At 41.7% G+C, this 16,545-nt stretch overlaps 1 protein-coding gene and 1 long non-coding RNA gene across 2 annotated transcripts in view; both read left to right on the forward strand.

Moving 5' to 3' along the window:
• Positions 1–591: 591 nt before the first annotated feature.
• On the forward strand, positions 592–1,931 carry LOC114551605 (uncharacterized). The gene is made up of 2 exons (XR_003691947.1): positions 592–694; positions 1,610–1,931. It is a non-coding gene; the product is annotated as an uncharacterized LOC114551605 (long non-coding RNA).
• Positions 1,932–3,393: 1,462 nt separating this feature from the next.
• ntaq1 (N-terminal glutamine amidase 1) overlaps positions 3,394–16,545 on the forward strand; it is a 21,754-nt gene continuing 8,602 nt past the window's right edge. Inside the window, exons 1-3 of the mRNA XM_028572608.1 lie at positions 3,394–3,537; positions 3,804–3,900; positions 14,336–14,435. Coding sequence (XP_028428409.1) covers positions 3,839–3,900; positions 14,336–14,435 — 162 coding nt within the window. The 5' untranslated portion in view covers positions 3,394–3,537; positions 3,804–3,838. The remainder of the gene's footprint in view (positions 3,538–3,803; positions 3,901–14,335; positions 14,436–16,545) is intronic.

A 16,545-nucleotide genomic window follows, 5' to 3' on the forward strand; every position in this document is an offset into this window, starting at 1 on the left:
AAGGTACACATACAACTACAAAATAAATACATAAGTAACTCATATCCCAGGAAGTCTGCAAAGTCCAGCGAGGCTCAACAAGCCGTCCAGTTCATAGCATCAGTACAGTTAGAAGAGTTCGATCATCATTCGTCACAAGTGTTGAGTATATATCTCCAGTCTTCAGAGCTTTACAGTTCTTTGAGTATCTTTATAGAGTCCAAATATTCATCGACTTCATTTTCAAACACAGGACCGAGAGGTTTAGAGCCCCTGAACTTACATTTATGGATGTGATATTTAGCGAGTAGAAATAAAAGATTAATTATGAAATATTTAGATTTGTGTTCATTATTACAGACTTTTTGACAAACACAGTACTAAGTAATTAATCACTCCTTGTGTGTATTACTCACTTCCTGTGTGTATCTTCCACTTCCTGTGTATATGTCCCACTCCTTGTGTGTATTACTCACTTCCTGTGTGTATCTTCCACTTCCTGAATGTATCTCCCACTTCCTGTGTATATGTCCCACTTCCTGTGTATATGTCCCACTTCCTGTGTGTATGACTAACTTCCTGTGTGTGTATTACTCACTTCCTGCAGGCACCATAAGAAGGCGGTGAGGGGCGTGGCCTATCATCGGCTCTACCCGCTGTTCGCCTCGGCCTCCGATGACGGAACTGTTATCGTCTGTCACGGGACAGTTTACAAGTAATACACACAGTACACACAGTAATACACACAGTACACACAGTAATACACACAGTAATACACAGTAATACACACAGTAATACACAATACACACCGTAATACACACAGTACACACACAGTAATACACACAGTACACACACAGTAATACACACAGTAATACACAGTAATACACACAGTACACACACAGTAATACACACAGTAATACATACTGTACACACACAGTAATACACAGTACACACACAGTAATACACATAGTACACACACAGTAATACACACAGTACACACACAGTACACACACAGTAATACACACAGTACACACACAGTAATACACACCGTAATACACAGTACACACACAGTGTTTTCAGAGTAAAGGTCTCTCTGTATTTTCAGAGTAAAAGTCTCTGTGTTTTCAGAGTAAAAGTATTTTCAGAGTAAAAGTCTCTCCGTATTTTCAGAGTAAAAGTCTCTCCGTATTTTCAGAGTAAGTCTCATTGTATTTTCAGATTAAAAGTCTCTCTGTATTTTCAGAGTAAAAGTCTCTCCGTATTTTCAGATTAAAGTCTGTGTATTTTCAGATTAAGTCTCTCTGTATTTTCAGAGTAAAAGTCTCTCTGTATTTCCAGATTAAAGTCTGTGTATTTTCAGATTAAAAGTCTCTTCGTATTTTCAGAGTAAAAGTCTCTGTATTTTCAGAGTAAAGGTCTGTGTTTATTTTCAGATTAAAAGTCTGTGTATTTTCAGATTAAAGTCTGTGTATTTTCAGAGTAAAAGTCTCTGTATTTTCAGAGTAAAAGTCTCTCCGTATTTTCAGATTAAGTCTCTGTATTTTCAGAGTAAAAGTCTTTCTCTGTATTTTCAGATTAAAAGTCTGTGTGTGTTCCCAGAGTAATGCCCCCCCCTCTCTAACCCCCCCAGTGACCTCCTGCAGAACCCGCTGATCGTCCCGGTGAAGGTTCTCCGAGGTCATGACATCACTCACGACCTCGGCGTCCTGGACGTGACCTTTCACCCCACGCAGCCCTGGGTCTTCTCTTCTGGAGCAGACGCCACCATCAGACTCTTCACCTAGCAACCGCTGCCTGGCAACCGCCTGCCTGGCTCTTTTTAACACAGCTCTGTGTTGTTACCATGGTGATTCTGTCTCTAATCAATGTTTAAAGTCGTGCTGCGTTGAAACGTGTGAATATTTAAACTTTTCTGTTTTTCTAAACTCTGATTAAACGATTACAGAACTTTGGTTTGTGTTGTTGCGTGTCTCCACGGTTACCAGGAAGTCACATGCTCCGACAAGTGTCTGATTGTAAAGTCTCTGATGGTGTTACCTGTCCCTCTGTCCCCCCTCCCTCCCTGAGTCTCCTGTTAGAGTCAGGAGACTCAGGGAGGGAGGGGGGACAGGTAGGGAGCCAGGTTTGGAAAAATAGTTCATAACATTGTTGAAAAAGGTGACAAACAAGTGACAAGAATGTCGGAATAAGCTTCAAAAACACCAAAAAAAGGTTTCAATTTTAAATTGTGACCCAGAAAATCTAAAAGTTGGTCGACACAAGAGTTAATGATGTCACAGGTTAGTCTGCCGATTAACGTGATGTCATTAAACAGCTGTTATGATGTCACAGGTTAGTCTTATTAATGTTACATTATTAAAGAAACAGCTGTTATGATGTCACAGGTTAGTCTCCGTATTGTTACATTATTAAACAGCTGTTATGATGTCACAGGTTAGTCTTATTAATGTTACATTATTAAAGAAACAGCGGTTTTCATTCTCTGCATTATTATCTTTTAATATTTAATATACATTTAGTTCTTCCGTATGAAGCCGATAACTTTCTGACTTTATATATAAAACATAAACAAGGATTAAGCCGTGTGTTGTCTTCCTGTCCACTTATTATGGTCGGTTTGCCTGTTTATAAAGCATAAAGTCAAAATTACCACCCAACTCTGTTACACCTTTTTAACCAACTTCATTTCAACTTATCAACTAAAGTTTTACGCTTATTTTTGGAATTCATGGTCAATAAATCTCATTTATATGAAATGATAGCTCTTTTTTTTTTTTTTTTTAAACCCAGAAATGATGAATGTTTTTGACTAATAGTTAAGATCAGAGGAACGTATGTTGATGGATGATCACAGCCTGTTTCAGGTTTGGAACTATTCATGTTATTTTTGGGTAATTTGGTTGAAAGAAACCCAATTATTTATATAAAAGCGTTTGTGAACGGGCCATCAGGATGATCAGACATGATACAGACTGTAGTTCCCTTCCTGGCCTGCAGGTGGCGCTGTCGGACCGTTTCAGCTCGGCTTTAAAAGGTTTGCAGCTGTTCTCCCTCCATCGAGTTCAGCGGCGGTTACATTTAAACTCAGCCGAGTAAAGGTGCCTGTGGGCCGGATACACAGTACCGTGGAGTCCCGGTGTTTTCAGCGGCGGTTACATTTAAACTCAGCCGAGTAAAGGTGCCTGTGGGCCGGATACACAGTACCGTGGAGTCCCGGTGTTTTCAGCGGCGGTTACATTTAAACTCAGCCGAGTAAAGGTGCCTGTGGGCCGGATACACAGTACCGTGGAGTCCCGGTGTTTTCAGCGGCGGTTACATTTTAACTCAGCCGATTAAAAGTGCCTGTGGGCGGAATACAGAGCACCGTGGAGTCCCGGTGTTTTCAGCGGCGGTTACATTTAAACTCAGCCGATTAAAGGTGCCTGTGGGCGGACTACAGAGCACCGTGGAGTCCCGGTGTTTTCAGCGGTTTTTACATTTAAACTCAGCCGAGTAAAGGTGCCTGTTGGCGGACTACAGAGCACCGTGGAGTCCCGGTGTTTTCAGCGGCGGTTACAGGTAAACTCAGCCGAGTAAAGGTGCCTGTCCTGCGGCGAAAACAGTTACGTTTGGACCCTGAAACGACTAGTTAAGATAAGAAACGTCATACACGTAAAAAAATAAAATAAAAGCGACAAAAACAAAAAAAAAAAAACGTTTTTAAATACTTATTAATTAAATATATTTAAACTCAGCAGATTTTAGACAGAATGGGGAGAATTTGGGGAGAGTTTAGGAAGAACACACGGCTCTATAATGTACCGGATGTGAAGTTTTATTCCTAGTTACTGACGGAGCTGTTTGAGTGTGACACCTCAACATGGAGCCTGACGACAGAATCACACCGAGCCGCGAGAACTGCGTTTATACCAGCTGTTACTGGTGAGTACTACTACCTAATACTGCAATATATCTACCAGCTGTTACTGGTGAGTACTACTACCTAATACTGCAATATATCTACCAGCTGTTACTGGTGAGTACTACTACCTAATACTGTAATTTATACTCTAATATATACTGTAATATCTTCTGTATAGTACTGCACTATACTGCACATTAAACTGAAGGATTGTTTTCATCCTGATTAGAGATGGTCCGATACCATTTCTTGCTTCCAGATACCGATTCCGATTCCTGAACTTGTGTATCGCCCGATACCGAGTACCGATCTGATACCAGAGTGTCATATATTTTATTATGTTTTAACAGCTGTATACTACTATCCCTGTATGGATGTGATATGATTTCTATCTTTGTTGTCGGTCTGGCTCAGGTTAAACTCTTTGTGAAACATGAACAAACACAAACAATGAATGTCGTAGAACTTTCTTTTATTGTTCAGTTTGACAGTCAGTTATAACGGAAGAAGAACATAAATAAACTACTTTAACGTAGATTTTCTTTAGGTCTTTATTACGTGGTATCGGATCGGTGCATAAACTCCAGTACTTCCCGATACCGATACCAGCGTTTAAGGCAGTATTGGAGCTGATACTATACACGCTAAAAGTCCTGATTATTTACATGGAGTCTGGTGGAGATATGCTGGCTCTATACACGCTAAAAGTCCTGATTATTTACATGGAGTCTGGTGGAGATATGCTGGCTCTATACACACTAAAAGTCCTGATTATTTACATGGAGTCTGGTGGAGATATGCTGGCTCTATACACGCTAAAAGTCCTGATTATTTACATGGAGTCTGGTGGAGATATGCTGGCTCTATACACGCTAAAAGTCCTGATTATTTACATGGAGTCTGGTGGAGATATGCTGACTCTATACACGCTAAAAGTCCTGATTATTTACATGGAGTCTGGTGGAGATATGCTGGCTCTATACACACTAAAAGTCCTGATTATTTACATGGAGTCTGGTGGAGATATGCTGGCTCTATACACGCTAAAAGTCCTGATTATTTACATGGAGTCTGGTGGAGATATGCTGACTCTATACACGCTAAAAGTCCTGATTATTTACATGGAGTCTGGTGGAGATATGCTGGCTCTATACACACTAAAAGTCCTGATTATTTACATGGAGTCTGGTGGAGATATGCTGGCTCTATACACGCTAAAAGTCCTGATTATTTACATGGAGTCTGGTGGAGATATGCTGGCTCTATACACGCTAAAAGTCCTGATTATTTACATGGAGTCTGGTGGAGATATGCTGGCTCTATACACGCTAAAAGTCCTGATTATTTACATGGAGTCTGGTGGAGATATGCTGGCTCTATACACGCTAAAATTCCTGATTATTTACATGGAGTCTGGTAGAGATATGCTGGCTCTATACACACTAAAAGTCCTGATTATTTACATGGAGTCTGGTGGAGATATGCTGGCTCTATACACGCTAAAAGTCCTGATTATTTACATGAAGTCTGGTGGAAATATGCTGGTTCTATACACGCTAAAATTCCTGATTATTTACATGGAGTCTGGTGGAGATATGCTGGCTCTATACACGCTAAAAGTCCTGATTATTTACATGGAGTCTGGTGGAGATATGCTGGCTCTATACACACTAAAAGTCCTGATTATTTACATGGAGTCTGGTGGAGATATGCTGGCTCTATACACGCTAAAAGTCCTGATTATTTACATGGAGTCTGGTGGAGATATGCTGACTCTATACACGCTAAAAGTCCTGATTATTTACATGGAGTCTGGTGGAGATATGCTGGCTCTATACACACTAAAAGTCCTGATTATTTACATGGAGTCTGGTGGAGATATGCTGGCTCTATACACGCTAAAAGTCCTGATTATTTACATGGAGTCTGGTGGAGATATGCTGACTCTATACACGCTAAAAGTCCTGATTATTTACATGGAGTCTGGTGGAGATATGCTGGCTCTATACACACTAAAAGTCCTGATTATTTACATGGAGTCTGGTGGAGATATGCTGGCTCTATACACGCTAAAAGTCCTGATTATTTACATGGAGTCTGGTGGAGATATGCTGGCTCTATACACGCTAAAAGTCCTGATTATTTACATGGAGTCTGGTGGAGATATGCTGGCTCTATACACGCTAAAAGTCCTGATTATTTACATGGAGTCTGGTGGAGATATGCTGGCTCTATACACGCTAAAATTCCTGATTATTTACATGGAGTCTGGTAGAGATATGCTGGCTCTATACACACTAAAAGTCCTGATTATTTACATGGAGTCTGGTGGAGATATGCTGGCTCTATACACGCTAAAAGTCCTGATTATTTACATGGAGTCTGGTGGAGATATGCTGGCTCTATACACACTAAAAGTCCTGATTATTTACATGGAGTCTGGTGGAGATATGCTGGCTCTATACACGCTAAAAGTCCTGATTATTTACATGGAGTCTGGTGGAGATATGCTGGCGTGATGAACCAAAGATTTATTTTGATTCATCAGTCCATAACACCTTCTTCCAGTCTTCAGTAGTCCATTGACGATGTTTCTTGGCCCAGGCAAGCCTCTTTTTCTTATTCTGACGTCTTAGCAATGGCTTTCTTGCTGCAACTGGACCTATCAAACCTGCAGCTCCAAGTCTTCTCTTTCCAGTTGAAACTGAGACTTCTTATTCCGACCACTATTAAGCTGAGCTTGAAGCTGTTGTCCTGTGAGCCGCCTATCACGCAAGCTGTTGACTCTCAGAAACTTGTCTTCTGATTCTGTTGTGGCTTTGGGTCTGCCAGACCTCTTCCTGTCAGAGTCTCCCCCAGTTTCTAAGTGCCTTTTGATGGTGAAGAATACTGTACTCACTGACACATTGACTTTCTTCACAGTTTCTCTGTAGGAAAGACCAACATTCTTAAGTGTTATGATGTCTATCTCTCTTCCATTGTTAATTACCTTTTATATTGTACTTTCTGCAGTACAATACTGTTCATATAATGCTCCCGAGGGTACGGTACCACAGTGTGTTCCAACAATACTTTTATACAAACCGAGGGGGTTGGAAGTAGAGCTGTAGTCACCCAAAGAAATGTTTAGTCGACCAAAGTCTTGTCCTGCCCAACCATCAGTTGACATAAATAAAATAAATAAATAAATAAAAAGACGCGATGTTTTGCATTTTGATTGAACATTTATTAAACAATTGTCATAGAGCTTTTATAAAACAACAACAACGAAAAAACATCAATAATACATAAAAGTATAATAATAAAATTTGTTGAAAATGAAGTGATTTTTTTAACTGCAAAGTGAGGAGCTCTGTCCTAAGGTCTAAAGTCACATTCGCTCACCTGAACACACCACACGCTACAAAATATATAACTGCTACAACTGCCAAATAATGAAAGCTCTCGTTTATACAGGCTGTATATTCATCTTCACTTTCAAAGCTATGGGTTAACTTTTGTCCAGCCGATCTAGGCCTTTTAAAACAAACACACAAAAAACCCAAATAGCCTAAAACAACAATCCTAATAATAATAATAGGCTGTATCGTAGGAAGGCCTATAGGTTTATTTTTGTTTTGTTACATTATTAAGGCTATTTTCAAACACGTCAAGTGTACAAATAAAAACAAAAACATAAGAAAACCCAATCTATTGAGTCAGCATAATAAAGCTGTTAAGGCTACTTACAGATCTGCAGGTCTAGACCACCTTTATTATGTTGTGGGCCAAACACACGAACATGTCTCCTCGACTCGTTACCAATACATCCTGCCGGAGGAAGCAGGGAGGCAGAGCAGGTGGAGGATATCTCTCCTCGTTCTTCTTCCACCACGCCCAGCCAGTGGCCCAGCAGTGTCCTGAAGATAATCTTTCATTTCGTCGCTAGAGGATCTTTGTGTGCTTGGCTCATCAGGGTCATCCTCTGCACCGTGTCCACTAACAAGCCTTGCTATCTCCTTCTCTTTGCTGTTTTCTGTTTTGTTGCCATCGGGTCCTCACCGTCCCCCGTCTGTCTCCTGACAGGCTCGGCCTCGGGGCCAGTTTTGCGACTTCAGAATAGTCCTCATCCTGTTTCTCACCACTAAGAAAAGGGAGCTGCTCCAGTACTGCAGCTAAAATGTACACAACTCGGTCTTTGAGTTTCCATCGACTATCTATTTCCTGCACGAGCTTAAGTTTCATCTTCTTCTTTGTTGGGCTATCGTTATTCAGATTCAGATTCACTTTATTTATTTGTTATCTGTGACGGAGAGATGACATTTTTTCAGATTCTCAAGCAGACCGGGATGTGTTAGTCTCCGTCGACAACAGCTCGGTCCGTGTAATAAAGGGCTTAAGAAGGTCTGCGATGTCTTCGGCCATATTCCTCGGCTCTGTTGTCATGTCCAAAGTGCTGCTGTCACTCCTCTCGGTGTAAAACGGCGGTGAAACATGACGCAGGTGGAGTCCACCGGGGGGCCACATCCTGGATGAGTTCGTGCTCCGGAGCTTTTTGCTGCGCCTGTTTCTCTTTGAGACCCGATGTCCCTTTGTGTCCCTTTGTGTCCCTTTGTGTCCCAGCCACCGTGCGCCACACCGCGTCTTCTTTTAAGGAAGCATTTACACACCGCTGCAGGGTGTGTCCTGCACACCTGACCAACCCCCCCGTCTGGCCACTGACCCGATGCCTTCACTGACCCGATGCCTTCACTGACCCGATGCCTTCACTGACCCGATGCCTTCACTGACCCGATGCCTTCACTGACCCGATGCCTTCACTGACCCGATGCCTTCACTGACCCGATGCCTTCACTGACCCGATGCCTTCACTGACCCGATGCCTTCACTGACCCGATGCCTTCACTGATTCCACCCAGAGGACCATCTGCTTTGGCAGCGCTTGTTAACCACCGCTTTATAACCCTTTGTAACCTCTCTGGGGAATGCTTTTCGCTTCATCCATCTGCTTTGTTTATAACGGCGGCTTTGTAACAGGACGCTTTATAACACGGCGCTTTATAACGGCGCTTTGTAACCACGGCGCTTTATAACACGACGCGCTTTGTAACACGACGCTTTATAACACGACGCTTTATAACGCTTTATAACACGCTTTGTAACGCTTTATAACACGACGCTTTATAACACGGCGCTTTGTAACCGACGCTTTATAACCGACGCTTTGTAACCTGACGCTTTGTAACCGCTTTGTAACACGACGCTTTGTAACACGGACGCTTTATAACACGGACGCTTTGTAAACTTTGTAACGACGCTTTATAACACGACGCTTTGTAACACGACGCTTTATAACACGGACGCTTTATAACACGACGCTTTGTAAACGCTTTACGCTTTATAACACGACGCTTTGTAACACGACGCTTTGTAACACGACGCTTTATAACACGACGCTTTGTAACACGACGCTTTATAACACGACGCTTTGTAACAGGACGCTTTGTAACACGACGCTTTGTAACACGACGCTTTGTAACAGGACGCTTTATAACACGACGCTTTATAACACGACGCTTTATAACACGACGCTTTTAACCGGCGCTTTATAACGACGGCTTTGTAACAGGACGCTTTATAACACGACGCTTTGTAACAGGACGCTTTGTAACACGACGCTTTGTAACACGACGCTTTATAACACGACGCTTTGTAACAGGACGCTTTGTAACACGACGCTTTATAACACGACGCTTTGTAACAGGACGCTTTGTAACAGGACGCTTTATAACACGACGCTTTATAACACGACGCTTTGTAACAGGACGCTTTGTAACAGGACGCTTTATAACAGGACGCTTTATAACACGACGCTTTGTAACACGACGCTTTATAACACGACGCTTTGTAACAGGGCGCTTTGTAACAGGGCGCTTTATAACACGGACGCTTTGTAACAGGACGCTTTATAACACGGCGCTTTGTAACGACGCTTTTAACACGACGCTTTGTAACACGGCTTTGTAACACGACGCTTTATAACACGGACGCTTTGTAACACGGCGCTTTATAACACGGCGGCTTTATAACACGCTTTGTAACACGGACGCTTTGTAACAGGACGCTTTGTAACACGACGCTTTATAACACGACGCTTTGTAACACGACGCTTTATAACACGACGCTTTGTAACAGGACGCTTTGTAACACGACGCTTTTAATAACTTTGTAACAGGACGCTTTATAACAGGACGCTTTGTAACAGGACGCTTTGTAACACGACGCTTTGTAACACGGCGCTTTGTAACACGGCGCTTTGTAACACGCTTTATAACACGACGCTTTGTAACACGACGCTTTGTAACACGACGCTTTGTAACAGGGCGCTTTATAACACGACGCTTTATAACACGGACGCTTTGTAACAGGACGCTTTATAACACGACGCTTTGTAACACGGACGCTTTATAACACGGCGCTTTATAACAGGACGCTTTGTAACAGGACGCTTTATAACACGACGCTTTGTAACAGGACGCGTAACACGGCGCTTTATAACAGGGCTTTTTGTAGGGACGCTTTATAACACGGCGCTTTGTAACAGGACGCTTTATAACACGACGCTTTATAACAGGACGCTTTGTAACAGGACGCTTTATAACACGGCGCTTTGTAACAGGGCGCTTTATAGGGGCGCTTTTAACAGGACGCTTTGTAACAGGACGCTTTGTAACACGGTAACGCTTTGTAACACGCTTTATAACACGCTTTTAACAGGACGCTTTGTAACAGGACGCTTTGTAACAGGACGCTTTATAACACGACGCTTTATAACAGGACGCTTTGTAACAGGACGCTTTGTAACAGGACGCTTTATAACAGGACGCTTTATAACACGGCGCTTTATATAACACGGCGCTTTGTAACACAACGCTTTGTAACGCTTTGTAACACACGCTTTGTAAAGGACGCTTTGTAACACGACGCTTTGTAACACGACGCTTTGTAAACGACGCTTTGTAACACGCACGCTTTTAACACGCTTTGTAACACGACGCTTTATAACACGACGCTTTGTAACACGACGCTTTATAACACGACGCTTTATAACACGACGCTTTGTAACACGACGCTTTATAACACGACGCTTTGTAACACGACGCTTTGTAACACGACGCTTTGTAACACGACGCTTTGTAACACGACGCTTTATAACACGACGCTTTGTAACACGACGCTTTGTAACACGACGCTTTATAACACGACGCTTTATAACACAACGCTTTATAACACAACGCTTTATAACACGACGCTATTCATTTTCCAGTCTGCATTGATAAAATGGGCCATAACTGTCATGCATGCCTCCGTTCTAAGCGAAGACCACAAATCAGCTGTGAGTCTTACAGCCTCGGAGGATTGGAGCAGCTGGTTCACATTTACTTTAAGTCCATCAAACCGCGAACGTAGCGCACGCGTGACAGTCTCCCGTGCTGTCCCATGTCCTTAAAGCCCCCTCCTTCCCCTGTGTCGACTGGCCTCATATCTTGGGCGATGTAATGGACAATCCCCTTAGTGATGTCCTCCTTTCTCTTCGCCGACAGAGGATGGACCGACTCCAGTTGCGTCTGGGTGCTTCCTGACGCCTGTGGCGAGGCCTAGTACATAACCAATAAAACATATAAACTTTTAGACATTAGACATAGCAAGCTCAGCTGTCTGACACGGGTATAAATCGCTTACTGCTTTCAGGTGATAGGCCATATTGGTAAGTTACCTTTAGGCTGCATAGCTTGCACTCCAGTCTTGTCGTCTTTTTTTGTAAAATGCAGCCAGACAAAAGATTTAGATTTCTTGGACATTTTGTCGACTAAAGCCAAAACAAGCAGCGTTCTGACTGAATGAATCCAGCAGAACTACCCATGTTCCTTACTGAGCGCGAGCAGCAGTGCAGCCACGTGTTCTACGTGGTGCGCTAAACTGTGGCGCGGTTACGAAATAGCCGAAATTAAAGCATTTAAAGTTGGGGATAAAACATATAGTTATATTTAGAATACAGTAATATATAACTGCTTATAAAGGAATAAATATCAAGGAGTAAATCAATGAAAATTTCTTTTATTGGTTAAAAACAAATGCAACTGGTCGACCAATGAGAACGTCAGTCGACCAATGAGAACGTCAGTCGACCAATGAGAACGTCAGTCGACCAATGAGAACGTCAGTCGACCAATGAGAACGTCAGTCGACCAATGAGAACGTCAGTCGACCAATGAGAACGTCAGTCGAGCAAGACGGCATCGACGGATTAGTCGACTAAAGGACTAAAGTTGACAGCCGTGGTTGTGAGTAATCCAGACCAGTGGGGGGGGATCGGTAGGAACAACTTTCAAAGCTTGATCAACCTCCATTGCTGCAGAACAGCTTTACCTTGTTTAACCATTTCTTGTTCCCTGAAAAAGGCCTTTTTGTAAAATTCTGAAATGTACATTATTTTTAAGTTTTGGGAAACCTTATTTTTTTTTTTTTTTTTTTTTTAACCTCACCACTTTTGTACCATTTCAAGCTATTCATTGGACTTGAACTGCTCAAATTTAAATAAAAAAACTAGAAAAATGGTGGTGTTCTAAAACTTTTGACCAGTAGTGTATATATATATTACATTATGTAAGCACATAATGTAATCTGAAAACTTCTGCCCTGGTTAAACAAACAAAGCAACTGTTAGCCTAACATTGAGTAAAAGGACCAAAACTGGTCTACGTTGACTATAGTGCTTCTACCTCAATTATGGCGCCCCTTTAAGTAGAGCTGGGCAATTTTTTTTATTTTATTTTTTCCTAAAAAAATCTGTGATTTTTTTTTTTTTATAAAAAAATCGATTTTCGATTCGATTTCCCCCCCCCTTCCATTTAAAACAAAATAACTGCGAACTGTAAATATATTTTAAAAATATATATTTATTGTATTTAATTAAAGTGCATCAACATAAACAACATTGCAAAGGCAAACCCTTTCTCTAAGTGAAAAGACACTGTGCAACAAAGATTGTTAAAATCGATTTTTTTTTGAAAATATGAATCGATTTGACCTACCAACTAGATTTTTAAATCAAATCGTTTTTTCCCCAGCCCTACCTTAAGGCCGATCATCACCAAATCCGGTAACGAGCCGTAAAGCGGCATGTCGACAATAATCTCAAGTTTTGTGATGATAGCATTTACTGCAGCAGAGATATTGCCATTGCAAATTTCCAAAACGTGTCTACATTCATTATCTCGCCCCCTAACACCGATCCTCACCAAATTTGGTAGAGAGGCTTGGAGTGGGATATAGATCAATATTACCAAGTTTTGCTCTGATACCTTTTTAATTTAGCCAAGATATGCTAAAGTTCGTGTTTTCTAGATACGTAAATTATTTTGGTGGAAAATTGTGCACGCTTTTACGTAGAAAGATTCTTTTGACAACTTTTGGTCAGGTCCGTCTGGAGATGCCACCTTTCCAGGTTTTGTGCAGATAGGTTGCACGGCATAGGATATTACGCATTGCGCGATATTACGAAAAAAACTTTGTAGCGGAAATGTCAGTGGCCTATAGCGTCACATTCAGCTCTATTCAAGGAACACGAGGCTTTAAGGTTTTCTAATGTGCGATGTGTAATGTGGGAGTTAAAGACAAACACGTTTGACGTCATTATAGCGCCACCTAGTGGTCCATGTGTGTAATATTTGGTAGATGAGGTCAATGAGCCGTTGTACATCTACACTGTAAATCTGAAGATGCTCAAATTAGTGCAAGTAGTGAATCCATACCTTGGGTCCCATAGGCCACGCCCACTTTGACCCCTCAGTACCCCACTGTAGGCGTGGCCTCAGGAGTGGCCCTAGATGGTACCCTCAAAATTTCGTAAAAATTGAATGAGCCGTTCATGAGATATAAACTTTTTGTATTTGAAATTGTTTTGGAGGCCCAGAGGGTCATGGCAAACAAGACTCTAAAGTTTCAGGTTGATAGCATTTATTTTGGCCGAGATATGGCAAAGTTCGTGTTTTTACACATAAAAGTCTATGTGGAAATGGGCGTGGCCTATATCGGGAGATTCAGCTGAATTCAGGGAACACGTGAATATGTGTGATGTACGTTTTGGGAGTTATAGTGCCAAACGCGTAGCTCTGCTACAGCGCCACTTAGCGGTGCACATTTTTTTGTAGCATCAGTTTTATCAACAGAATAATAATAATTCTGAGGAAAGCAATATGGTTCCACAGCTCCGCCCAGCCCCTCGGGCTTGGTTCCTTCTAATCAACGGATAACGATGGATTTTGTCTGTGAATTTGTATTTGTGGACGTGGGACTTGTCAATAAGTAAATCATTCCATCTGATTGGCTGCTGAGCACATCGCTCTGACCAATAAGAGGAAGGGTAGTTCTGTTTCCATCCGGGTTTTGCTGACTGGTTCTGTTGTTCTGCAGTGAGGAGAACGTCTGGAAGCTGTGTGAGTTTGTCAGAGCGGAGAGAACGGCACCGCTGGAACATCTGTTTGTGGTTTTCATCTCAAATGAGAACAGAACGGTGAGAACATCTGGAGAACATCTGGGCCACACAACATCTGTCAGGTTCTGTTACACATCTGTCAGGTTCTAGAGAAACATGTGTCAGGTTCTATTAATCATCTGTCAGGTTCTATTACACATCTGTCAGGTTCTAGAGAAACATCTGTCAGGTTCTATTACACATCTGTCAGGTTCTGGAGAAACATCTGTCAGGTTCTATTACACATCTGTCAGGTTCTGGAGAAACATCTGTCAGGTTCTATTACACATCTGTCAGGTTCTGGAGAAACATCTGTCAGGTTCTGTTACACATCTGTCAGGTTCTATTACACATCTGTCAGGTTCTAGAGAAACATCTGTCAGGTTCTATTACACATCTGTCAGGTTCTGGAGAAACATCTGTCAGGTTCTATTACACATCTGTCAGGTTCTGGAGAAACATCTGTCAGGTTCTGTTACACATCTGTCAGGTTCTAGAGAAACATCTGTCAGTTTCTGTTACACATCTGTCAGGTTCTAGAGAAACATCTGTCAGGTTCTATTACACATCTGTCAGGTTCTAGAGAAACATCTGTCAGGTTCTGGAGAAACATCTGTCAGGTTCTATTACACATCTGCCAGGTTCTAGAGAAACATCTGTCAGGTTCTAGTTCTATTACACATATGTCAGGTTCTGGAGAAACATCTGTCAGGTTCTGTTACACATCTGTCAGGTTCTAGAGAAACATCTGTCAGGTTCTAGAGAAACATCTGTCAGGTTCTAGTTCTATTACACATATGTCAGGTTCTGGAGAAACATCTGTCAGGTTCTGTTACACATCTGTCAGGTTCTAGAGAAACATCTGTCAGGTTCTAGAGAAACATCTGTCAGGTTCTATTACACATCTGTCAGGTTCTAGAGAAACATCTGTCAGGTTCTAGAGAAACATCTGTCAGGTTCTAGAGAAACATCTGTCAGGTTCTATTACACATCTGTCAGGTTCTAGAGAAACATCTGTCAGGTTCTGTTACACATCTGTCAGGTTCTATTAATCATCTGTCAGGTTCTATTACACATCTGTCAGGTTCTAGAGAAACATCTGTTAGGTTCTATTAATCATCTTTCAGGTTCTATTACACATCTGTCAGGTTCTAGAGAAACATCTGTCAGGTTCTATTACACATCTGTCAGGTTCTATTAATCTGTCAGGTTCTAGAGAAACATCTGTCAGGTTCTGTTACACATCTGTCAGGTTCTATTAATCATCTGTCAGGTTCTATTAATCTGTCAGATTCTAGAGAAACATCTGTCAGGTTCTAGAGAAACATCGGTCAGGTTCTGTTACACATCTGTCAGGTTCTAGAGAAACATCTGTCAGTTTCTGTTACACATCTGTCAGGTTCTAGAGAAACATCTGTCAGGTTCTATTACACATCTGTCAGGTTCTAGAGAAACATCTGTCAGGTTCTGGAGAAACATCTGTCAGGTTCTATTACACATCTGCCAGGTTCTGGAGAAACATCTGTCAGGTTCTAGTTCTATTACACATATGTCAGGTTCTGGAGAAACATCTGTCAGGTTCTGTTACACATCTGTCAGGTTCTAGAGAAACATCTGTCAGGTTCTAGAGAAACATCTGTCAGGTTCTAGTTCTATTACACATATGTCAGGTTCTGGAGAAACATCTGTCAGGTTCTGTTACACATCTGTCAGGTTCTAGAGAAACATCTGTCAGGTTCTAGAGAAACATCTGTCAGGTTCTATTACACATCTGTCAGGTTCTAGAGAAACATCTGTCAGGTTCTAGAGAAACATCTGTCAGGTTCTAGAGAAACATCTGTCAGGTTCTATTACACATCTGTCAGGTTCTAGAGAAACATCTGTCAGGTTCTGTTACACATCTGTCAGGTTCTATTAATCATCTGTCAGGTTCTATTACACATCTGTCAGGTTCTAGAGAAACATCTGTTAGGTTCTATTAATCATCTTTCAGGTTCTATTACACATCTGTCAGGTTCTAGAGAAACATCTGTCAGGTTCTATTACACATCTGTCAGGTTCTATTAATCTGTCAGGTTCTAGAGAAACATCTGTCAGGTTCTGTTACACATCTGTCAGGTTCTATTAATCATCTGTCAGGTTCTATTAA

The sequence above is a fragment of the Perca flavescens genome, unplaced genomic scaffold, assembly GCF_004354835.1.
Source record: "Perca flavescens isolate YP-PL-M2 unplaced genomic scaffold, PFLA_1.0 EPR50_1.1_unplaced_scaf_20, whole genome shotgun sequence".
Taxonomy (NCBI): domain Eukaryota; kingdom Metazoa; phylum Chordata; class Actinopteri; order Perciformes; family Percidae; genus Perca; species Perca flavescens.